This window comes from Hyla sarda, chromosome 4 (genome assembly GCF_029499605.1).
Source record: "Hyla sarda isolate aHylSar1 chromosome 4, aHylSar1.hap1, whole genome shotgun sequence".
NCBI classification, from domain to species: Eukaryota; Metazoa; Chordata; class Amphibia; order Anura; family Hylidae; genus Hyla; species Hyla sarda.
Window position 1 is genome coordinate 294,240,562 of NC_079192.1, and position 25,911 is coordinate 294,266,472.

At 41.5% G+C, this 25,911-nt stretch overlaps 1 protein-coding gene across 10 annotated transcripts in view; it reads left to right on the plus strand.

Moving 5' to 3' along the window:
* LOC130369371 (uncharacterized) overlaps nucleotides 1-23,322 on the plus strand; it is a 367,785-nt gene extending 344,463 nt beyond the window's left edge. For all 10 annotated transcript variants that reach the window (XM_056574542.1, XM_056574545.1, XM_056574543.1 and 7 more), the window contains one exon: nucleotides 22,860-23,322. In XM_056574542.1, the coding sequence (XP_056430517.1) occupies nucleotides 22,860-23,090 (231 nt within the window). In that variant the 3' untranslated portion in view covers nucleotides 23,091-23,322. The remainder of the gene's footprint in view (nucleotides 1-22,859) is intronic.
* The last annotated feature ends 2,589 nt before the right edge of the window (nucleotides 23,323-25,911 follow it).

Consider the following 25,911-nt stretch of genomic DNA (forward strand, 5'->3'; position numbering starts at 1 on the left):
GCCTTCAGCCATACACAGTATATGGCTGGAGGCTGTATCCTGTGTACTGCCTCACCTCAGTTCTCTGACCACCGCTCCTCCCGGGACCGGAGGACCGGTGGTTGGAGCACCGAAGATAACGTGCCGCTGGTAACTTACCATTTGCACGTCCTCGCTGCTCTGCTCCACTCTGCCGTTTCTATAAGCACACGCACGGAACGTCAGTGATGTCCCTGCGTGCACTACCTACCTGCGGCCCCTGCATTTTTAAAGTTAACGCGGGGCCGCAGAAAGGTAACTGAGACATCCTTGTGTCCCGAAAAGATCTTTTGTGGACACAGGGGGAAATTAATCTTGGCCGGGATGCCCTGGCTGACTGCAGCACCCAGCGTATAAGACGACCCCCGACTTTTGAGAAAATGTTACTGGGTTTAAAAGTCGTCTTATATGCTCCTCTTTCCGTGGCTCCTATTCTTTCTGTGTGTGCAGCGTCACACCCACGCTGCACACACAGAAAGCTCAGTCGGCCATGGCAGGATGGAGACGCACGTCTCCATCCTGTTACAGCCGCCGCAGCATACTTTGAACTCTGTGCGTCTTAAAGGCACACACAAAGTGTAAAGGGGTGCTAGCTCGGGGCGTCCAGGATGTGAGTCTTGGATCCCTCAGCGGTGATCTCATCCCCTGGGCACTCTAGGCCAGTGCCTACCTTGCCTATAAGTGGCACTGGCAATGGAACCGCCTGCCCAATATACCCTGCCCTAGTGTTGCTAAAACAGCTCTGACTCACTGGACCAGATTTATCAATCTGTCTGAGACAAAAACTAGAGTTATTTACCCATAGCAACCAATCACAGTTCAGCTTTCATTTCTTTAATGGGATATCCACAATTAGATGAACATAGTTGCTTTTTTCCACAAACAGTGCCACACCTGTCCTCAAGTTGTGGTGGAATGGGCTATGTTCACATGTCTGGAATGTCCGCACAGAAAATCTCTGTTCGGACATTCCGCAGACTGCGGGCGCATGCATAACATGCCGGTGATAGGACTGCAAGGCGATATTCCATCTCATAGAAGGCAATGTATTCCATGTGGATTCCTCAGAAATAATAGACAGGTTCATTCTTTCTGCGGACACCTAAATTGGAATTTCTGGGCCAGAAACATCTGGTGCGCAGCGCAGCAGAATCCCATTGAATGCATGGAAATCCCGTACATGTGAACATGGCCTTACAACTCAGCTCCATTTACTTCAATGGAACTAAATGGCAATACCGCACACTAACTGAGGACAAGAGTGGTGCTGTTTTTAGAAAAAGCAACTATGTTGTTACAATTCGGGATATCCCCTTTAATGAATTCTGGTAAAATGAAAGCTGAGCTGTGATTGGTTTCTATGGGCAAATCATTTTTGACTCAGACAGACTAATAAATCTGGGCCATTGCGGCATTGATTGTTCAAGAACTCTGAAGGTGTCCTGTGGTATCTGGTACCAAGACATTAAAAACGTATATTTTAAGTCCTGTAAGTTGCAGGCCACCATGGATCAGACTTCTTTTTCCAGCAATTCTAAAAGATGCTTATTTGGATTGAGATTTGAGGAATTTGGAGGCTAAGTAAACATCTTGAACTCTTTGTCATATTCCTTCCTCAAACTTGGGACGTACCTTTAGGGGGTGTAGTGATTGCAGTTGCAATGGGGCCCTGGTGCCTAAGGTTGGTCCCAAAGCACATCTGCCCCATAAGAGACCAGTATTATAATTTGCACATGGGGCACTGTTGCAGATTTTGCAATGGGGCTTAGAATTTACAAGTTATGCCTTCTGGCTCAAACCATTCCTGAACGATTTCTGCAGTGTAGCCTGGCCATTTTCCTGTGGCTGGACTCGGTCTGTAGGTAGGTGATACATGTCAATACTATTCTACATGAATGCCATAGTTTCCTAGAGCAGCAGATTGCCTTTGCCAGCCTTTTTCTATAATGCATCCTGGTGCCATCTCTTCCCCAGTTAAGGCTCCTTTCACACTATACTCCGTTTTAAAGACCCGTTACAATGTCCCGTTAAGAAAGCCCTTAAAAACGGCCGTTAAAAAATCCCATTGAAGTCTATGGGATTTTTTGATTATCCGTTATCACCCTTTATGAATAACGGACGTTATTTGTGACAGGAGAAAACATTTTTACATGCACAAATTTTTCTCCCGTCACAAATTACGTCCGTTAGTCATAACAGGCTATAACGGGTGATATTGGATAATCAAAAATCCCATAGATTTGAATGGGATTTTTTAACGCCCATTTTTAAGGGTTTTCTTAACGGGACATTGTAACGGATCCTTAAAATGGAGAAACGGTAAAGTATGAAAGGAGCCTTACTGATGAACTCACACCCAGTAGTCTTCATGATGAAGAAGATAATGTGATACCAGGCCGCCTCACTCTATTTCTCTGCGGTCCTGTTCCAATGCTCACATACCCATGATAGGGACTTTAAGTTTAATTCGATGATAATGCCCCAGCCTAACCAATGTACAATGAATGTACTGAACAAGCAACAGTAACAAGTATAGCTTCTGTTCTGCATTTCTAGTGGTTGTAAGACCGTGGCATGAGGCTGATGAGGGCAGCGAGCAATGCTGTCTAATATTATGCATGCTGTTCACTAGCATATGTTTTTTGTCCTGGATTCATGCTGCATGTCACAAAGAGAAGGATGCTTGGCAGTCTTTAAACAGCTTTTTTTTGTGTGCGTATGTGTACTTTGTTGGGGGAAGGGTTCGGGGATGGGGAGAGTAGACAAAGACAGCATTTAAACTGATTTCCTTAGGGAGTTTTTGAAAGGCAAATTTGATTGTTTAAATTAGATTTGGGGCCCTGTCTAAAATCTTTATCTTGTTTTATTCCTGAAGTATATTAGTTTTGCTTTACTTTACTGTTGTATGAACTCTGGGGCTTATTTAGACTTTCCAGTTTACTTCTACAGGCGTCCCATCTGAGAGTGCAGTGAATAAAAACCTCTAAAATTATTCCAGCAATATATACCAGATATAGCAAACACATAATATGAACATAGAAATGCTTGAATTCATTTTCTGTGTAAAGTAAATAGCTGGCTTAGAGCAGCTTTAACTATTATATAAGGGAATTGCATTATGAGCAATTGTCTGATATGGCATTATCACTATTGCTCTTTTTACAGTTGGGACATATTAAATAATAACCCCGGAGGGAATTGGAATAGCCTTGTAGTCCGTAGGCGCTATGTGTTGAATCCTTTTATTTTGTGATGGCTAGATATTCATCTACTGTATAGATCTCATTTTACAAAAGTGCAATATTGTTGGGATGCTTGATCTAAGCAGGAAAGCAAATGGTTAATAGCATTCTAGGGCTATGTTCACACATTGTTTTTTCAGTGTTTTATGAGGTACAAAGGATGGACAGAAATCTGCCATCTTTTTCCGAGATAAAAAAAAAACTGTGTGTGAACATGGCCTTAAAACTCCAGGACATGTAAACATTTACAGCATGTGTGCTTAGAAAAGTGTGTTTCAATTTAACCCCTTAAAGGGGTACTCCCGTGGAAAAGGTTTTTTTTTTTTTTTTTTTTTTAAATCAACTGGTGGCAGAAAGTTAAACAGATTTGTAAATCACTTCTATTAAAAAATCTTAATCCTTCCAGTACTTTTTAGGGGCTGTATACTAAAGAGAAATCCGAAAAAGAAATGCATTTCCTCTGATGTCATGACCACAGTGCTCTCTGCTGACCCCTGCTGTCCATTTCAGGAACTGTCAAGTGCAGGAGAAAATCCCCATAGCAAACATATGCTGCTCTGGACAGTTCCTCAAATGGACAGCAAAAGTCAGCAGAGAGCACTGCGGTCATTACATCAGAGAAAATGCATTTCTTTTTTGGATTTCTCTTTAGTATACAGCCCCTAAAAAGTACTGGAAGGATTAAGATGTTTTAATAGAAGTGATTTACAAATCTGTTTAACTTTCTGGCACCAGTTGATTTAAAAAAAAAAGTTTTCCATGGGAGTACCCCTTTAAAGACCCATAATGCATACATGTCATGGTGCCGTTAAAGAAGTATGGTGCGAGCTCATGACTTGAGCCTGTGCCATACCCGGTAGCCCACAGATTATTTCAGTGGATGGGGCTGCCACTAATAGCTGATCACCACGGGCAGCTACTAATACTAATACAAATACTGTTAAAGCTGCATCTAAAGGGACATTTAAATGCTTGTTGGTGTCAATATATATTTTACATAAGCCTTTGATAATAATGCCCCAGCCTGACCAATTTGCTGAACATTCAATAGTAACAAGTATAGCTTCTGTTCTGCATTTCTAGTGGTTGTAAGACCGTGGCATGAGGCTGATGAGGGCAGCGAGCAATGCTGTCTAATATTATCCATGCTGTTCAGTAGCATATGTTTTTTGTCCTGGATTCATGCTGCATGTCACAAAGAGAAGGATGCTTGGCAAGCTTTATTGTCAACTATTATATAAGGGATCACTGTGCAAAAATGTTTACAGCCCCATATATACAGAAAAATTAAAAGGTTGTAGGGGTCGTAAAATTAAAAATCTATTTAAAAAATAATTCTAAAAAGTTTAGAATTTTTTAAAAATTGTAAAACATGATGGAAACTATAAAAAAATGGATATTGTTGTAATTATACCAACCTAAAGAGTCAAATGAACATGTTAGTTTGACCACACAGTTGCTGGAATAAATAAGAGCCCCCCAATTTGCAAAGATGTATTTTTTTTCAATTTCACCTCACAAATGTTTTTTTTTTTGTTTTGTTTCTGAGCATATGTTATGGAAAAATGAAGCAAGACCTTCCAAAGTACAATTGGTCCTGCAAAAAACAAGCCCCCATATGGATGCTACGGCTATTAAACAGAATTGTAAAGTGCCAGTTTTACCATAGATGAACCATTTGTGGTACAAAACATAAACACATTTACCATTGCAAACTACTTTTTCCAAGTTTGTCAAGCCATATGAACCATTTTGCTTAATTGAACTCATTGTGTGATGGTCTCTCTTGCAACCCCCCCCCCCCCCCCTTGCCCTTTTGTTTCTTTATTTTTTTTATTTACTTCAGACTTGGAATTGAATGTATATACAGTGGGGCAAAAAAAAAAAGGATTTAGTCAGCCACAAACTGTGCAAGTTCTCCCACTTAAAAAGATGAGAGAGGCCTGTAATTTTCATCATAGGTATACCTCAACTATGAGAGACAGATTAAGCAGATTAAGCCTTCCCAGCCTGGTGCAGGTCTACAATTTTGTTTCTGGCGTCCTTCAACAGCTCTTTGGTCTTGGCCATAGTGGAGTTTGGAGTGTGACTGTTTGAGGTTGTGGACAAATGTCTTTTATACTCATAACAAGTTAAAACAGGTGCCATTAATACAGGTAACCAGTGGAGAACAGAGGAGACTCTTAAAGAAGTTACAGGTCTGTGAGAGCCAGAAATCTTGCCTGTTCGTAGGTGACCAAATACTTATTTTCCACCATAATTTGCAAATAAATTCTTTAAAAATCAGACAATGTGATTTTATGGATTTTTTTTTCTCATTCTGTCTCTCATAGTTGAGGTATACCTATGATGAAAATTACAGGCCTCGCTCATCTTTTTAAGTGGGAGAACTTGCACAATTGGTGGCTGACTAAATACTTTTTTGCCCCATGTATGGCTGAATACATTTATATATCCAGTCCACTATATTTATCGTAGCGAGTCTGTCCTGTACAGTGAAGGGGAACTTGAGGTAACTTTTGTAAGACTAATAGTAGATGTTGTCTTTGGCTGTGACTCAGATTGCTGCAAAAATCTAAATCAAGTTGCTGCCACCCAAAAGTCATGAGAAAGGCAAACCTGCTGTATTTCTGGTGACTTTTGGGTTAAGATTGTGGCAACTTGTACATCAGATTTCCTCTGTAGAATTAGCTGCAGAAGCCAGAAAGTGATGCTGTGATCTTTAAACCTTCAACATCTTTTAGCCTTAAAGGGGTACCCCCCCCAGACATCTTATCCCCTATCCAAAGCATAGGGGAAAAGATGTCTGATTGTGAGGAGTCCGTGGGACCCCCACAATCTCTTGCCCGGCACCCCAGTAATCCACATGCATGGAGTGAACTCCGCTCCGTTCTGGATTACAAGCGACCGCAGCCATCACGCCCCCTCTATACTTTACATAGGCATTAATGGAGGCGGCGTGACAACCACAGCCACCCGAAGCCTAGCATAGCCGGTATTCTCAACAAAAATGTTCAGAACCACGGGGTGCTGGGCCAGAGATCGCAGGGGGTCCCAGTGGACAAACCCCAGTGATCAGACATCTTATCCCCTATCCTTTGGAAAAGGAGTATCCCTTTAATGTTTATCTGCTGCTACAATTCATGGTACTAGCAATTCCCCCATTTAGATAATATCTCACAGCATCATAACATGTGTGTATATTAAAACTGTGCTTCCAAAATGTAATATTTCTGGAAGATTGCACATCACACAGAGTATAGATATCATCCCTGCCACTCCAATCTCTAGATCAGAAAACCAAATTTCCAAATATCCCTCTTCTATTTTCAACTTCTCTCAAACAAAAAAGGATTTTTATTAGTATACCACTTTGAAGGTCACGACCGCTACTTACAATCTAGGAAGAATAAAGTACTGTACATCATGACTCACCCTTGTGTATCTTGTAGTGTAGACTACGCTTCTCATGTATTAAACATTGACTAGAAAACCGACATGTCAGATAGTTATGTGTCTACAACGATTTGTGCTGCACTAAAAACAACTGTTGTGCAGCTTGAGGGGAGAGCGGGGGGCACGGAAGTGAACTTAAAGAGCATAATACAGACAGGTGCTGCCTAAGTCTTGTATACAATCATTACCATTTTAATAAGACTGTAATAGACACACTGATAACTCAATGGGGTGTAAGGATCTCAATTTAACTGGCAGGACCACATCAATGTACTACAATTTTCACCCTTTGTTTTGTTCTTTTATGTTGCTGAATTGCAATAATTACAGCTCATCGATTCATGTTTCCTTGAGCCGTAGACTTATTCAGCTGCCCAACCACACCAGAAGAATGTCAGCCAACAAGTAACTTTTTGTAACTATTAAGATTTCACTGGTGTAGCTACTGTTAGCCTCTGGTAAGTTTTATGGCCAGTCCTAAATATAAAGTTAATATAACTCTTGGGAAACAGACCTCTTCTGATGTTATGTTTGCATTCTAATTTGTTACCATTAGTTTGCTCTTACTTTGTTCTTTGGGCATAATCAGGCCAAATTCCAGGGGCATTCTGGATAGCAAAAATATACATTTTCAGATAGTAGTGTAATATACTTTATATATTACCTGTCCTGCACTGTTTTCCCTCCTTCAGTATGCAGAAACAAGCAGGAAGTGCAGTAAAACTTGCCGTCTTCTGTACTCTTCCTGCACCACATTTCACTTTCAGAACCACAGCAATTTAATGTGGCGTAGATTCCAATAGATGTTGTCGCCTACATTAGATGGAGGTACTGGCATGCATTGAACAGCAATTCTACTTTGTCCAAAAGGTCCCCTATAGGATTTAGATCTGGGGACTATGACAGGCATTTATCAAGCGATTTAGTTAATTTTTCTTTACTAAAAATTTCGCAAAAATGTCGCACCTGCGACTACGCGATTTTTCGTGCGACATTTTGACTAGAAAGCGAGAAAAGAAAGTTTTCAAAAACTTAACTACGAAGTAATAATTTTAAAATGGACTACGGGTAGTCAGGTATTTATTAACTGCGACAGTCGCAACTGCGCAAAAAAAAGTCGCAACAAGGTAAAAAATTGACTAAATTTACTCCAGCTCAAACATGGAGCAGAAAAAGCTACTACCAAAGTAAAAAAGGAAAAATTGCTTATGTGAAAGAAAATTATCAACAGGCTGAAACCAGTTGATAAATAAGTCACACATAAGCAAAAAAAAAGTAAGGAAAAAATTACTAAAAAAAAAAAGAATACATAAGCAAACATTGATAAATGTCCCTATATGTGGGGAATTTATCAAATATGGTGTAGGTGAACAATTTGTGTAAACCTTCAATTTGTGTGGAGGTAATGTGTACGGGCACCAAATCTATGAAATGGTTGCATGGGATATGATAAATATGATACTAGTACACATTTTTAAGAAATTAGACTTCAGTACACGACTTTGTATGGCTCCTGTGCTACAATGTGCGAAATCTTACAAATGCTGTTTTGTAAGCCAGGTCTGGGCTGGTGCAAATTTGCTACAAAATAGGGCTTTGCAACAAATTGTGTAATAAACTGCACAGGATAAATTAAAAGGGGTACTCCGGTGAAAACCTTTTTTCTTTTAAATCAACTGGTGGCAGAAAGTTAAACATATTTGTAAATTACTTCTATTAAAAAATCTTAATTCTTCCTGTACTTATTAGCTGCTGAATACTACAGAGGAAATTCTTTTCTTTTTGGAATTCTCTCTGATGACATCACGAGCACAGTTCTCTCTGCTGACGTTATTATAATAATAATAACGCTTTATTTATTGTTGTCCTTGCAGTGCTGGGGACTTGAACCCAAGTCCCCAGCACTGCAAGTCAGCTGTGCTAACCACTGAGCCACCATGCTGCCCTTAGCATACATCTGCTATGCATGTTTGCTAAAATGGACAGAGATGTCAGCAGAGAGCACTGTGCTCGTGATGTCATCAGTGTTCCAAAAAGAAAGGAATTTCCTCTGTAGCATTCAGCAGCTAATAAGTACTGGAAGGATTAAGATTTTTTTATAGAAGTAATTTACAAATATTTTTAACTTTCTGCCACCAGTTGATTTAAAAGAAAAAATGTTTTCACCGGAGTACCCCTTTAATGTCTGCTTCAAAAAGTTAACCAGACTATTGCATAGCTCAACAATTTTAGAAAAAGCTTCTAAAGCAAAATTTGCAATGGAAATTCTCTAAGTAGCAACTGAGACAAATTGAGCAACAAATCAACTCCACAAAAGCAGGGTAAAACCAATGATAAATTTCCCCTATGAGCACCATGGAAGCAAGGAAAACTTGCTGTCATGTTTTTACGGCAAACTATAACTACACAACCCTTGTGACATTGTACATTGTGCTGCTGAAAGTGACTTTCTCACATAGAATAAACAGCTGCTATGAAAGGATGAACTTGGTCGGCCACAATGTTTAGATAAGCCATACTGTCTAGAGGTCCACTCACAGGTACCAGAGGACTCAGGGTGTAACAAAAACAAAAAAACTCACACAACTATGCCATCTCCACCAGCCTTAACTATTGAAATCTGACAGGAAGGGATTAATTGTTTAGTCTTCCCAGCCTGGTGCAGGTCTACAATTTTGTTTCTGGTGTCCTTCGACAGCTCTTTGGTCTTGGCAATAGGTCTTTTATACTGATAACAAGTTCAAACAGGAGCCATTAATACAGGTAACCAGTGGAGGACAGAGGAGACTCTTAAAGAAGTTGTTACAGGTCTGTGAGAGCCAGAAATCTTGCTTGTTAGTAGGTGACCAAATACTTATTTTCCATCATAATTTGCAAAAAAATTCATAAAAAGTAAGACAATGTGATTTAATGGATTTTTTTTTCTCATCATGTCTCTCATAGTTGAGGTATACCTATGATGAAAATTACAGGCCTCTCTCATCTTTTTAAGTGGGAGAACTTGCACAACTTGCACAATTGGTGGCTGACTAAATACTTTTTTTACCCTACTGTAAATATAATAAAAAAATATCTGGCTCTAATCATTAAATAATAAAACAAAAACAGAAAAGTAGATGGTATTTTTTCCAAGTACGCCCATCCAATCAGCTGTTCTGTTTTGTGCACTATATAGTGAACATGGCCAGAAGGTCTGCGCTGCTCTTCTAAAGTGGTGGTGCCATGTAACTGCAGCTCAGCTCCCATTAAAGTGAATGTTAGCCTGTTAATAGGTCATCAGTCAAAAAGTTCTGGAAGAATCCTTTGGGTGTATATTTTTCTTATATAGCCAACTTAATAGGTACTGTAAAACAAATCTGTACATTAAATGTATCTGTCAAACAAAGAGCCTTACCGCTGAGTATATGTCATAGTAAAATATCACTGCAAAAAACATAGTTTCCTTATGATGCATGAAATTCGTGGGCATTCATTCAGCAACCCAACCTTCCAGTGTGAACTGAACTGTGAAAAGCATGTGGAACTGAAACTTTAAAGGGGTACTGCCCTAGAATTTTTTATTTTATTTTTTATTAACTGGTGCCAGAAAGTTAAACAGAGCAGGATAGATTTCCTACGGGGATTTTCTCCTACTCTGGACAGTTCCTAAAATGGACAGAGGTGTCAGCAGATAGCACTGTGGTCAGACAGAAAGGAAATTCAAAAAGAAAAGAACTTCCTCTGCAAAATATAGCAGCTGATAAGTACTGGAAAGGTTAAGATTTTTATATAGAATTAATTTACAAATCTGTTTAACTTTCTGGCACCAGTTGATTTAAAAAAAAAAAGTTTTCCAGGGGAGTACCCCTTTAAGGACCCGATTCATATAGCATTTTTGTATGTTGATCAGTATTTGTAACCAAATCCAGAGAGTGGGTCCAAAACACAGAAAAAGGTGCAAATCTTACCATTATAGTTTTTCTCTGTATTGGTTTATCTCTTGATTTTGGATTTTAAAAAAATGAACAATTACTGAACAAACACTGTCGAAAAATACTATAGGGGAGATTCTCAAAGAATTTTGCGCCCCAAAAAATTAATTGTGCGCCAAAATTTTGGCACGAAAAGTGTCAACCACAGAGCTTTGTGTCGCGGTTTACACTGTTCGCGTCAGTTTTGTAAAAGTGGGAGTGTCCACGAATATTGTCTATTTCAAAGGGGCGAGAGTCAAGTTTATATTAAAAATATCACATCAGCTTTTTGATAGTGTAGAAATCACAGAAATGGCTGCAGTTTTATTGTTTTTGTTTTCCTAGTTTTTTGAGAAAAGTTGTTATTTAAGGAATTATTTAAAAAAATAAATTATTATTATTATTGAAAAATGTTATAAAAAATGTTAATTATTTAAATTTTTTTTCTTTGTCACTGCACCTGCACTCGCAGTTAAGCTCAGAAATGTTTTATTTATACAGTTATCGCTTGTCTGGGCACTAGTAGCTATGGAATATTCCGTGAGATGTTTCCGACAGAATTTTCTCGGCAATTTTGGCACAAAAAAATCCACAATAGCTCCAAAATAACTATTTTGGCGCAAAAAAGTGGTGCAAAAATGAATTTTCACCTATTTCCAAATTTTCAAATCAGCACAAGAGGCCTTTGAAAATGTGAGGATAAAAAAAAAAGGTGTGAATAATATCGCTGGAACTGAAATTACAGTCGTTTTTGAGAATCCCCCCTATGTGTCAACCTAGTCTAAGTGGGGCCCGATAAGAATAGTACTGGGGGCCCGATACGAATAGTACTGGGGGCCCGATAAGAATAGTACTGGGGGCCCGATAAGAATAGTACTGGGGGCCCGATAAGAATAGTACTGGGGGCCCGATAAGAATAGTACTGGGGGCCCGATAAGAATAGTACTGGGGGCCCGATAAGAATAGTACTGGGGGCCCGATAAGAATAGTACTGGGGGCCCGATAAGAATAGTACTGGGGGCCCGATAAGAATAGTACTGAGGGCCCGATAAGAATAGTACTGGGGGCCCGATAAGAATAGTACTGGCCAGAACTGCTGGAAAACTGTGTTAGGATTACTAGGCTGTCTCCAGAAATGGTACGGCAGGGTCACATGGTTCACAAGGGACAACATAGGGAATAACTGCAGTGTATTTGGGGATTACAGTATATCACATGCATGGAGATAATAAATCTGGCCACAGTGAATAAACCATTGGCTTTCAGGAGGGTTACTTATCAATGGGGTGACCAAATGTCATAGGACCACAAAGCTTGATCAGGGGAGCCAGCAAAGGTAGGAATGATATCCATCATGAACTTGAATGAAGAACGTTATCTTTAGGTGCCTCACAAGTAGGAGAATGATGCAATGCTAGGAGTTTTATTAAACATTATCATTTGTAATGCTGCATCAGCAATCTATGGGGACTCCTGAAATAGCTATTCCAGAAATGCAGCTGATCTTTCCAGGACTTGTATATAGATGGACATTCACTATCGCCCTAAATTACATTTTCTCCTTCTGCTGAATCCACATAAAATGATATAATTTAACACTAGAGCCACTTCATGAAAAATGAACATATTTTTAGCTAATGTGCTACCTTTCTGTTAATATATTTTACCACTGCCCATTGACAACCTAACACTCATTACATATGGTCTACATTTGTCACCTAAAATAGGGCACAGCAGCAGTCCATACTTGGGAGTGCTTTGGGGCTGTGGGGGCACTGGGACCTATTTTATGGCTTTTATTCACATTGGATTTACTAGTTCTGTCAACAAAACACTGACTGCGTATCTGGGAGTCTTTGGATGTATTTGTGAAGCGGGAATCTTTATGTAATTGGAAAGTTGTCTTATGTAGCGAGGCAAATATGGATTCAACTAACACCCTGAATCTAGTAATCCAGTATTAGTTGTATGTATTGTAATAAATGATCCTAACTTTATCTCAAATGAACTAAACTGGTAGAGCTACCTTGTCTTTATCTATCTACAGTATCTCTCTAATTATCTATCTATTTATCTATCTATCTATCTATCTATCTATCTATCAATCAATCTATCTATCTATCTATCTATCCATCCATCATCTACCGTAGATACTCGAGTATAAGCCGAGTTTTTCAGCACGATTTTTCGTGCTGAAAACACCCCCCTCGGCTTATACTCGAGTGAACTCCCCCACCCGCAGTGGTCTTCAACCTGCGGACCTCCAGAGGTTTCAAAACTACAACTCCCAGCAAGCCCGAGCAGCCATCGGCTGTCCGGGCTTGCTGGGAGTTGTAGTTTTGAAACCTCCAGAGGTCCGCAGGTTGAAGACCACTGCGGCCTTTGACATCATCCAGCCCCCTCTCACCCCCCTTTAGTTCTGTACAGTACTCACCTCCGCTCGGCGCTGGTCCGGTGCTGCAGGACTGTCCGGAGAGGAGGTGGTCCGGTGGGATAGTGGTTCCGGGCTGCTATCTTCACCGGGGAGGCCTCTTCTAAGCGCTTCGGGCCCGGCCCCAGAATAGTCACGTTGCCTTGACAACGACGCAGAGGTACGTTCATTGCCAACGTACTTCTGCGTCATTTTCAAGGCAACGCCTCTATTCCGGGCCCGCAGCGCGGAGAAGAGGCGCCCCCAGTGAAGATAGCAGCCCGGAACCACTATCCCACCGGACCACCTCCTCTCCGGTGAGTACTGTACAGAACTAAAGGGGGGTGAGAGGGGGCTGGATGATGTCGAAGGCCGCAGTGGTCTTCAACCTGCGGACCTCCGGTGGTTTCAAAACTACAACTCCCAGCAAGCCCGGACAGCCAATGGCTGCCCGGGCTTGCTGAGAATTGTAGTTTTGAAACCTCTGGAGGTCCGCAGGTTGAAGACCACTGAGGGCGGATGATGAGAAGAGGATGATGAAGGGGGGGGGGTGGGATGATGACAAGAGGATGATGAAGGGGGGTGTGGGATGATAAAGGGGGGTGGGGATGATGACAAGGGGATGATGAAGGGGGGTGTGTGGGATGATTACAAGGGGATGATGAAGGGGGGTGGGGATGATGACAAGGGGATGATGACAAGGGGATGATGAAGGGGGGATGTGTGGGATGATGACAGGTGATGATGATGAGGGTCTGGATGATGACAGGCGGTGATGATGATGAGGATGTTAATGACGGGGGTCTGGATGATGACAGGGGGGGATGATGTATTTCCCACCCTAGGCTTATACTCGAGTCAATAACTTTTCCTGGGATTTTGGGTTGAAATTAGGGGTCTCGGCTTATACTCGGGTCGGCTTATACTCGAGTATATATATATATATATATATATATATATATATATATATATATATATATATATATATATATCATATCTGTCTATCTATTATCTATCTCCTATCTATCTCATATATATCTATCTATCTCTCCTATCTATCTATCTATCTATCTATCCCATATCTATCTATTCTATATTTATCTCATATCTATCTCTCTATCTATCTATCTTATATCTATCTATCTATCTATCTCTTATATCTATCCATCTATCTATACTCCAAAAAAGTCGCAGCACACCCAGGTAGCATATAGTGCAAAATATCCATCCATCTATCTATATATCTCATATTTATCTATCTCATATCTATCTATATATCTATCTATCGATCTATCTTATCTATCGATCTATCTTATCTATCTATCTATCTATCTTATCTATCTATCTATCTTATCTATCAATCCATCTATATCATATCTATCTATCTCATATCTATCTATCTACAACATATCTATATCATATCTATATAATATCTAGAACATATCTATCTATCTATCTCATATCTATCTATATTATATCTATCTATCTATCTCATATCTATCTATCTATCTATCTATCTCATATCTATCTATCTATCTATATTATATCTATCTATCTCATATCCATCTATCTATCTATCTATCTATCTAATATCTCTCTATCTATCTATCTATCTATCACATATCTATATCATATCTATATCATATCTATCACATATCTATCTATCTCATATCTATCTATATTATATCTATCTATATCATATCTATCTATCTATCTCATATCTATCTATCTATCTATCTATCTATCTATCTATAACATATCTATCTATATCATATCTATAACAGATCTATCTATTGTCTGTCTGCCCTATCAATTTCATACATATCTATCTATCCATCTATGTTGAGCCATATCTATCTATCTAATCTATTGCATATCTATCTATCTATCTATCTCATATATATTTATCGATCAACCTTGCATCTATCTATAGTATATCTATGTTTATTTATTTATCTAGAATCTATTTATTATCTACTGGGAACATTCCTCTTTCTTTCACAGAACAGGGTTTCTTATCTCACCAGCCAATGAATGACCCATCAACAATTGTTTGTAACCTAAATATGAAGAAAACTTCTTTCTGTACAGTGGAGAAAGTGAACATAAAGCTCATTGAGAATGTGGAGTTCTCTGTTGATCTGGTCTTGGTAATTATTCCTCAGGCCGGGCAGCATATTATCACACACCAAGGTTAATGCCAGAAGATTACCCATCATTTTTAGATTGACTGTGAAAGTGGTGCAAACAGGTGCAGGCACAAAAAGAAAATGAAGGCTAAAAAGTAGAAGAATGAAAGCAAAGGACTATTAGTTTTAACCACAGTAAAATTAAAGGCTTCTTTAAATGAGAAGCATGCTTATATTACCAACCGAACGCATACAATTAGAGTGAAGCTTTAGTAGGGAGGACGCGGACCTCTGCGCACATATATGTCAGATCTGCCCCTTTCATATTGAGTGTTCCTTTCATGTCCTCTACTTCTTATTAGAGTTACTGCCATTGCACAGAAAGAAGGAAAACCGTTCCCGAGACTTTACGGGCACATGGGGGTTCTTTTGCAGCATTCTTTTGTTTCTGCAAATTGATGCCCTTTAGAAGCAGCTTGCCACCTAAATGATCCGGATCAGTCAAGATCAGTTGTTTTCACAAAAACCTACGCTAGTGTAAACAACGTCAGATCGTCTCTGAGGCTTTTAGAACATTAGTGCTAGGGCTGGGCGGTATGACCAAATGTGTGTATCACGGTATTTTTTAAACTTTTGGCGGTTCCGCGGTATATAACGGTATTTCTTATAAGCACCCCCCCCCCATATTAATTATCAGTCAACAACCCCATCGGGGTAAATACTCACATATCACCCGCATGTGCTGCCCTCCTCGTCCTGTTTGTTGCGGCTGCTGGCTCTGGCACTCTATACTGTGCGGTATTCCTATGCCCGGGCTGCAAAAGGTAAACAAAATAAACTTTAACGCACCTACGTCTGCCTTACACTGGGGATGGGAACGTCGGACAGCCGTCAGCCTATCACCAGCCATAGCGATGTCCCGCCTCGGCCGGTGATAGGCTGAGCCCACTGTCATGTAAGAAGCCGGCTTCTTACATGACAGTGGGCTCAGCCTATCACCGGCCGAGGCAGAACATCGCTGCGGCCGGTGATAGGCTGACGGCTGTCCGACGTTCCCGTCCCCAGGAAATAAGTGAGACCGGTACCGGACCAACGGGAGGTGAGTTAAAGTTTATTTTGTTTATTTTTTGCAGCCCGGGCATAGGGGTACCACACAGTATAGAGCAGTGGTCTTCAACCTGCAGACCTCCAGATGTTGCAAAACTATGATGTCGCAAAACTCCCAGCATGCCCGGACAGCCAACGGCCAACATCTGGAGGTCCGCAGGTTGGAGACCACTGGTATAGAGTGTCAGCGCTGGCGGCCGCAACAAACAGGACTAGGAGGGCAGCGCATGCGGGTGACATGTGAGTAGTACCCTGATGGGGACAGCGCTGGGCTGATAATTAATTGGGGGGTGGGGTGCAGAACAGCGCTCGCAGGTCACATATGATTAGTTCTCCGATGTGGGGACAGCGCAGCGCTGGGCTGATTCATTCATTCCCGAGGGGGAGGGGCCAAACCGGTATTGCGGTATGGGTTAAAATTCATATCGTGCAGCACAAAAATTTCGGTATTCGGTATGAACCGGTATACCACCCAGCACTAATTGGTGCTTTAGGTGGTTACCTGCCTCAAACTACTAAAAACGCCAGCTAGTTTCCATGAGGTACAGGGGGAACAACGGAGGTTGAGGGTGTCATAATAAATAATGTCCCTGACACTGCCTGACATTGGCCCAGATTTACTATCACCATCCCAACAGTTTAATGTCAGCTTTTGTAACACAATTTTTAGTGTGTCAATATTTTAGCATATTGTAAATAGCAAAGGTACAAGAAAAAAATGAAACAACCACTTCATTTTTATTTTTTTTATTTAACAAATCTTAAAGTGGTCAGAACAATCCAACAGATTTGTGAATGCAACTGTGTAGAAACATTGCAAAAATTACTGTGGAGTTCTCTTTGTATTAGAATATTTGTGCTAATGGTTTGTTTAAACCTAGTTAGAGCCCAATGCACCACTTTTCACCAGTGTGCCACAATTTTTCCAAACATGAGCCATATTAGTAAATCTGGTTAAAACACAGTCAGTTAAAATCCAAATAGGGAAGAACATACAATAGTGGCCATTGTCTCTTTTAAAGACCAGAAAGGATGTCTACATCACAGCTAATGTGTAATGGCAGTAATGTCACGAGGAATGTTGGATCTATACATAGAGCATTGGATTTTGAAAGTGGTAGACAGCCTCAGCAGTTGTACATAGGAAAGTAGGTTGGCCCATTATGGTCGCGATGTTGCATCTCCTTTAAATGGGTTATCTCAGCATTGCAACTTATCAATGCACAGAATAGGTGATCAGTGAGGGTCTGACTGCTTGGACCCCCACCTATCATGAAAATGGAAGAATAGAGTACCTCTGTTTGAATGGAGAGATGGTTAATTGCCGGCAGTCCCATAAAGTTTAAAGGGGTACTCCGGTGCTTAGACATCTTATCCCCTATCCAAAGGATAGGGGATAAGATGCCTGATCGTGGGAGTCCCCCCTCCTTGTAGGCTTGCATTGAGGGGCGGAGCGTGACGTCACACGGGGGCAGAGGCGTGATGTCACACGCCGTCAGCCCTGTGGTCGCCGGTAATCAGATCCGGAGCGAACACGCTCCAGGGACTGATTACAAACGGGGTGCCGCGTGCAAGATCACAGGGGTCCCAGCAGCATCGTTTGGATAGGGGATAAGATGTCTAAGCACCGGAGTACCCCTTTAAATTAAGCAGCAGTGTGCATGCTCAACCACGGCTTCATTTAAACAGGTGCACTTCAGACCCCCATTCTGAAGGCGGGCATCCCAACCTCCTTGGGACATCACTGCATTGGGGCATGTTCTGTTGTATTCCATTCAGAGCATAGTAAATGTGATGACATCAAGAGGCGGTGACATCATAGAAATTATAATGTCATATATATGATAGTATTATATATAATTGTGCATGTATTTCTTTCAGTGCCCTACAATGGAACTTCACATCATGAACAAGTTAGGGGCACTCCACTGGCCAGCGTTTGGAACATTTAATTCTGAATGCTGTGTGCATGCTGCTTTTAGTCGGCCACACCCCCTCATGACGTCCTGCCTCGCCCCCTCAATGCAAGTCTTTGGGATGGGTGAGTCGGCCGTCATGCCCCCTTCCATAGGCTTACATTGAAGGGGGTGAGGCATGACATCAAGAGGGAGCAGGGTCGACCCCCACAGCACGCACACAGCATTCCGAACTAAATGTGGGAAAACCCCTTTAAATAATAACTTTATCAATTTGCAATTCAATTACATGTTATCTTTATAATTGTGGATGCTCACAAAATACAGATTTATAACAGCCTACAGCTATTGATGTCCACTTCCTGATCCCCATCTCTACATACAGTTAATGCCAGACCAGCCAATCACTAAACACAGCATTGATCGCCCTCTGCCAATGATTGGTTGAGTGGGCATTTTCTTCTGCCACATTGCTACAGCTACAGTTCACTGAGCAGCAGTATAACACACTGGGTCATGCTACAGCTCAGGAAAAGGATTACATCAGGGGACCGGAGCAGGACATTGGAGACTTGGAGGGAGTGCTGGAGGGAAGTACAGGTTCATGTTTTTGTTTTATATTACGCACAATGGGCATAGTAAAAAAAAAAAAACTCCCACTGGATAACCCCTTTAACAAATATATATATACATATATGTATATATATATATATATATATATATATATAAATATAAATATACATATATATATATATACACACAGTGGTCCCTCAACATACGATGGTAATTCGTTCCAAACGACCCATCGTTTGTCGAATCCATTGTATGTTGAGGGATCCGTGCAATGTAAAGTATAGGAAGCTGTACTCACCTGTCCCCGCCGCTCCGGACCAGGTCCTCACCACTCCCGATGCTGTCCCAGGGGCTCCCGATGCTGTCCGGCTGCTCCGGTGTCTTCTTTGCGATCCTCCGGCTTCTTCCGCATCTTCTGCAGGGTCCGGGCCTCGCTTTCTGGTGACGTTATTATGCTGCTGGCACGGCGTGCGTAGTGATGTAATAACGACACCGGAAAGCGAGGCCCGGACCCCGGAGAAGATGCAGAAGACGCCGGAGGATCGCGAAGTGGACCCGGAGCAGCGGAATAGGTAAGCGAACCTGCCCGGGATGCTTAAACTGCCATCCGACAGCAGCTTAAGCATTTTGCGCTGTTGGATAGCAGTTAATGCGATGGCCCCGACATATAAAAGCATCGTATGTCGATGCTGACATCGACATGCGATGGCCTCTGAGAGGCCATCGTATGTCGATTTTATCATATGTCGGGGCCATCGCATGTCGGGGGGTTACTGTATATACTGTTGGCTGTAAAGGTTGATACCCCATAAATTCTTCAAGAAAATGAAGTATTTCTCACAGAAAAGGATTGCAGTAACATGTTTTGCTATACATATGTCTATTCCCTTTGTGTGTATTGGAACTAAAACAAAAAAGGGAGGAAAGAAATCAAATTGGACATAATGTCACACCAAACTCCAAAAAAGGGGGTGGACAAAATTATTGTCACCCTTTCAAAATTGGGGAAAAATATTTCAAGCATGTGATGCTCCTTTAAACTCACCGGGGGCAAGTAACAGTTGTGGGCAATATAAAAATCACACCTGAAAGCAGATAAAAAGGAGAGAAGTTCACTTAGTCTTTGCATTGTGCATCTTTGTGTGCCACACTAAGCATGGACAACAGAAAGAGGAGAAGAGAAGTGTCTGAGGACTTGAGAACAAAATTGTGGAAAAATATCAACAATCTCAAGGTTACAAGTCCATCTCCAGATATCTAGATTTGCCTTTGTCCACAGTGCGCAACATCATCAAGAAGTTGGCAACCCATGGCACTGTAGCTAATCTCCCTGGGCGTGGATGGAAGAGAAATAAGATTATTCAAGCTGTACTGCGGGGTCAGGGAGCATCAGTGTCAGCGCGAACTATTCGGCGACATTTAAATGAAATTAAACCTTATGGCAGGAGACCCAGGAGGACCCCACTGCTGACACAGACATAAAAAAGCAAGACTACATTTTGCCAAAATGAACTTGAGTATCCAAAATCCTTCTTTTTCGGAAAGTGTCTTGAGGACAGAGGAGACCAAGATACAGCTTTTTGGTAAAGCACATCATTCTACTGTTTACCGAAAATGGAATAAGGCCTACAAAGAAAAGAGCACAGTACCTACAGTGAAATATGGTGGAGGTTCAATTATGTTTTGGGGTTGTTTTGCTGCCTCTGGCACTGGGTGCCTTGAATGTGTGCAAGGCATCATGAAATCTGAGGATTACCAATGGATATTGGGTCGCACTGTACAGCCCAGTGTCAGAAAGCTGGGCTTGTGTTTGAGATCTTGGGTCATCCAGCAGGACAATGACACCCAACATATGACAAAAAGGCACCCAGAGAGAGTCTAGATCTAAATCCCATTGAACACCTGTGGAGAGATCTTAAAATTGCTGTTGGGAAAAGGCACTCTTCCAATAAGAGAGACCAGGAGCAGTTTGCAAAGGAAGAGTGGTCCAACATTCCGGCTGAGAGGTGTAAGAAGCTTATTGATGGTTATAGGAAGCGACTGATTTCAGTTATTTTTTCCAAGGGGTGTGCAACCAAATATTAAGTTAAGGGTGCCAATAATTTTATCCAGCCCAGTTTTGAGTTTGGTGTGACATTATGTCCAATTTGCTTTTTTTCCTCCCTTTTTTGGTTTAGTTCCAATACACACAAAGGAAATAAACATGTGTATAGCAAAACATGTGTTACTGCAATCCTTTTCTGTGAGAAATACTTCATTTCCTTGAAAAATGTCAGGGGTGCCAACATTTACGGCCACAACTGTGTATTTTTAACAATGAAAAGTAGTTTTGATGATAGAGCAGCTTCTGTTCGCCTAGTGGTACTGTTACATTCTATAAAATCTTACAGGAGACTATAATGTCTTATCACCAAAGAAAGGAGTATAAGTGTAGTTTGGGGATTGATATATCAAGTGGATAATCCTCTGAAGTACCAGCAAAGTGGATAGACATTAACAAAGTACAAGTTTCTTGGTTGCCCAGTCAGTCCCCTGACCTAACCTCAGCTAAAATGTTGCAAATGAACCAGGCTGCTTCATTACCCTTTCCAATCCATAAAGGAGAGAACTGAATCTGGTGTCATGACTTCTATTGACACCCAATTATTTTACAATCCTTATTTAACCTGTTTGATAATCAGATAAATAATATAATATATTGTACAAAATGTTTGCCCATCTTTATCTGATAATTTTTTCGAGATGTTCATGTCTGTGCCTAGTAGAAAAATGGTACCTGGGGGGGGACCCCAGCTGTAATGTAAATTCACATGTGGCAGGTCAAATATTTCTTTTACTGTCTTTCTTTTGCATTAAGCTTGACAGTAAATATATCATATATCAAGTGGATAATATTATGGATAAATATATCAAGTGCCGCCAAACAAGCAACATTAGATTAATGGAACTGATAGCAGAATTCTCAATCTTTGATTTCTGAATTTACCCATAAGGTGGTTTAGACCGTGGCAGATGTTGCCGAATTTCCTCTGAATGGTGTTATTATGGCGGCAAGCACATTGATTTAGGCAAATTTCATTCAAATAAATAGGACAGGGACAGAATTTTATGCAAAACAATTATGCTGTGTGAATCTGCATTTAAAGGACAACTGCAGCGTAATATACACTTATCCCCTATCTACAAGATAGGGGATAAGTGTTTGATCGAGGGGGGTCCGACCGCTGGGACCCCCTAGATCTCCCTAACGGGGCACCGCCATTAGCGCTCATAGTGAGTGCTAAGGCGCGTAGCGTCGACCTAGAGGTCGACAGTGACGCCTTGTCTCCTCCCCGTCCCCATACAGTTCAATGGGGGAGCCGGGGAGGCACGAACACTGCCTCCCCACCTCTCCCATAGAGATGCATGGAGGAGGCGTGCCGGCCGCAGCGTCATGCGGCAGCAGGCACGCCCCCTGCACGGGAGAGCCACGGCACAGCAGCGGCCCCATACAGGAGATCGTGGGGGTCCCAGCGGTCGGACTCCCCGCGATCAAACACTTATCCCATATCTTGTAGATAGGGGATAAGTGTATATTGCGCTGCAGTTGTCCTTTAAAGGGGTACTTCACCCCTAGACATCTTATCCCCTATCCAAAGGATAGGGGATAAGATGTCTGATCGCGGGGGTCCCGCTCCTGTGGACCCCCACAATAAAGCACGCAGCACCCACCTGTTACTGCTCCAGAAGCGCTGGAGGTTCTGGCTCCTGACCACGGGAACGGAAGATCGGGACGTCATGACTCCGCCCCCTTGTGACATCATGCCCCACCCCCTCAATGCAAGTCTATGGGAGGGGGCGTGACGGAACAGTAACAGGTGGGTGCTGCGTGCTATATTGTGGGGGTCCCCAGCGGCGTATCCCTTTGGATAGGGGATAAGATGTCTAGGGGTCGAGTACCCCTTCAATGGTTAGCTCATGCTTTATCAATATGTATAAAAAGTTAAGCACTTCAAGGCTAACTAGCTTACCCAAATTTTCTGTTACCAATTTATGTACACTGTTATGTTGTATTTCAGCAACTCTTTCTGTGCAATATTGATGCTGAAAGCAAGAGCATCAGTGTGGAACAGCTCCTGGTGGAACTGAAGGCTGGTGGGATTAGCCGGGAGCATGAGGAGGCTGCACAATTGGAATTAAGTCACATTAAGAAGCTGGATATCCTTGACTTTCTGACATATTTGCCTCTTTTTGTTCTTATTCATAATTCTGTTATATCCAATCCTCTCGATGACTCTCGAAATATTTGAACACAATTGGACTGTCCCAGTACCAATGGTCCAGCTACTATTCTAAAAAAAAGTTGTTGTGTGGCTGAAAGTCAAAGGTTTTGCATAATACATAAATGTGTATGAAGTACTGTATGTTTATTGCAAATGTATTTTAATGTGTAATGTGTATTGCATCTTAATGATTGTATATAGGTGTCACCTATCTGCAATTGAAAAAGGGTAATATAACATCCGTCTTGTTTTATCTTGTTTTATGTTGTAACTTTTATTCAATAAATAAGCTTTTATTGATGAAATAGCCTTTTACCTTGGACCTTCATTGGATAGCGCCACACCGGAGCATTTTTTTCTTTTCTACTTTATTCTAGGTATCAGGTCACAGAACTAGAGTTGTGAGAGTAAAGAAAAGTCTACATATTGCACCACAGTAAGCAGACGTGTGAAGAGCCTCATTAGAAGTTCCAGTAATTTTAAACAGAGAACTTGAAACCAGTGAACATTTGCATCTGCATTAGTAATTACATGTACATGTGCCAAGAGATTACTACATTTAGTATATCTGTTATGAAAGAAACATTTAAAGGAACAGGAACTAATACCCAAAAATTCCAAGCTATTTTAGTTTCTTATCCTACTACAGTCATTTTCTATTAATTTACAAAAGTGCATAAGTCTATTTTCCCTTCCCCGATAGGACCAATAGTCGTCAGTATTGGTATGTCTGCTGCATGGGTTAATAGCCTTCTACAACCCCTTATTCCAACTGTTCTAAGCTTTATCCAGGATACTAAACACTTACTTTATGTACCTGAGTCTATAACATTGCATGACTCTCTATCGTGGATTTTAGCTAATGTCTCATCCTTATATTCAGTAATACCACATGTTGTGCTTAAATGGTTTTTGGCTGTTTACTCATCCTACCCTGGTGATTTCCAGGAATACATCCTTCAGGTTATTGATTATCTCCTCACTCACATTTTTTTCATGTTGTTTGGGATGTACTACCTGCAAATCACCAGGGTTGCCATGGGAGCAACATTTTTCCCGTCCCTAGCTAATATCTACATGAGTTGGGGGGAAATGTGGTTTCCTTTTTCGGACAGTAATCCCCACAGGCAGCACAGTCTGTATGGTCGATATATAGATGACTTGCTGTTTGTGTGGGCATCTAACCAACATGAGGTACAATCCCTATCATCATACCTTAATTCCAATCCTCATGATTTATCCTTTACTGTCATCTCACATGCTGATACAGTTCATTTCTTGATCTTAATCTCAAGGGTGACACCTCCCGTGGACCAGAGATATCTACTACGTAAAGGAAAGAAACCACAGTTAACTCTACTTTACATGCCACCTCATGTCATCCGTTTCATGTCATAAAAAAATTTACCTATTGGGGAGGCCATTTGGGCCTGGTCTAACTGTTCCGAATCTCCAGACTTTATGCATGAAATGAATGACATCAGTATTCGCTTTAAAAAAACGCGGTTATCCAGACTGGAGCCTTAAAGGGGTACTCCGCCCCTAGACATCTTATCCTCTATCCAAGGGATAGGGTATAAGATGTCAGATCGCCGGGGTCCCGCTGCTGGGGAGCCCGAGGATCGCTGCTGCAGCACCCCGCTATCATTACTGCCAGAGCGAGATCGCTCTGCACGTAATGACAGGCAATACAGGTGCCGGAGCATCGTTACGTCATGGCTCCGCCCCTCGTGAAGTCACGGCCCGCCCCGTCAATACAAGTCTATGGGAGGGGGCGTGGTGGTCGTCACGCCCCCTGCCATAGACTTGCATTAAGTGGACGGGTCGTGATGTCATGAGGGGCGGAGCCATGACGTCACGCTGCTCCGGCCTCTGTATCGCCCGTCATTACGCACAGAGCGAACTCGCTCTGTGCAGTAATGATGGCGGGGTGCCGCAGCGGCGATCCCCGGGGTCCCCAGCAGTGGGACCGCGGTGATCGAACATCTTATCCCCTATCCTTTGGATAGGGGATAAGATGCCAGGGGCGGAGTACCCCTTTAAACAGGCCTCTAAAATTGTATCTAGAAAAAACAGAACTGACTTTATCAAACTGCGATCCCCTAGACAAAATTCACTACCTGATTCTGTTTCAATAAAACCTGTAATGTTTTCTACCCAATACAGTGCAATTTTTGGTGACATTTGCAAAATGATGCATAAATTTATGCCACTCATCTCTGCCAATCCTGCATTTCCTCAGGCTTTAACTGGAGGGTATAAATGTGTGGCAAGACGTGCACCAACATTGCATCAGTTACTATCACCTAGTTTATTCTCTAGTTCACCTGAGCATGTTCCTACATGGTTATGTCATGTAGGTTCATTTAAATGCAGACACTGCATCTGCACTTGTTGCTCTGTCATGAAGACGGATAAAACCGTCACGTCATATGCTACAGGAAAAATCCACAACATTAAAGGGGTACTCTGGCACTTAGACATTTTATCCCCTATCCGATGTCTAAGCGCCGGAGTACCCCTTTAAACAATACATAAACTGCAATACTATCCACATTATTTACCTTATTTCATGTACTGACTGTAGATTACAATATGAGGATCAGAAAACATTTGTCGGATATTCCTCACTTTAATACCCGACACATTTCAGCAGTGTCCACTCAGTGTGCACAATATTACTCAAGTAGTATAGCTTCACTACAAGTACAGGGAATTGAACGAGTCCCACTTCCTCAGAGGGGTGGAGACTTCAGACAAAAGGTACTGTCACGTGAGATTTTTTGGATCATGACCCTTGCAACACAAGTCCCATGGACTTTACTAAATATCTTTTCTATTTTTTGTG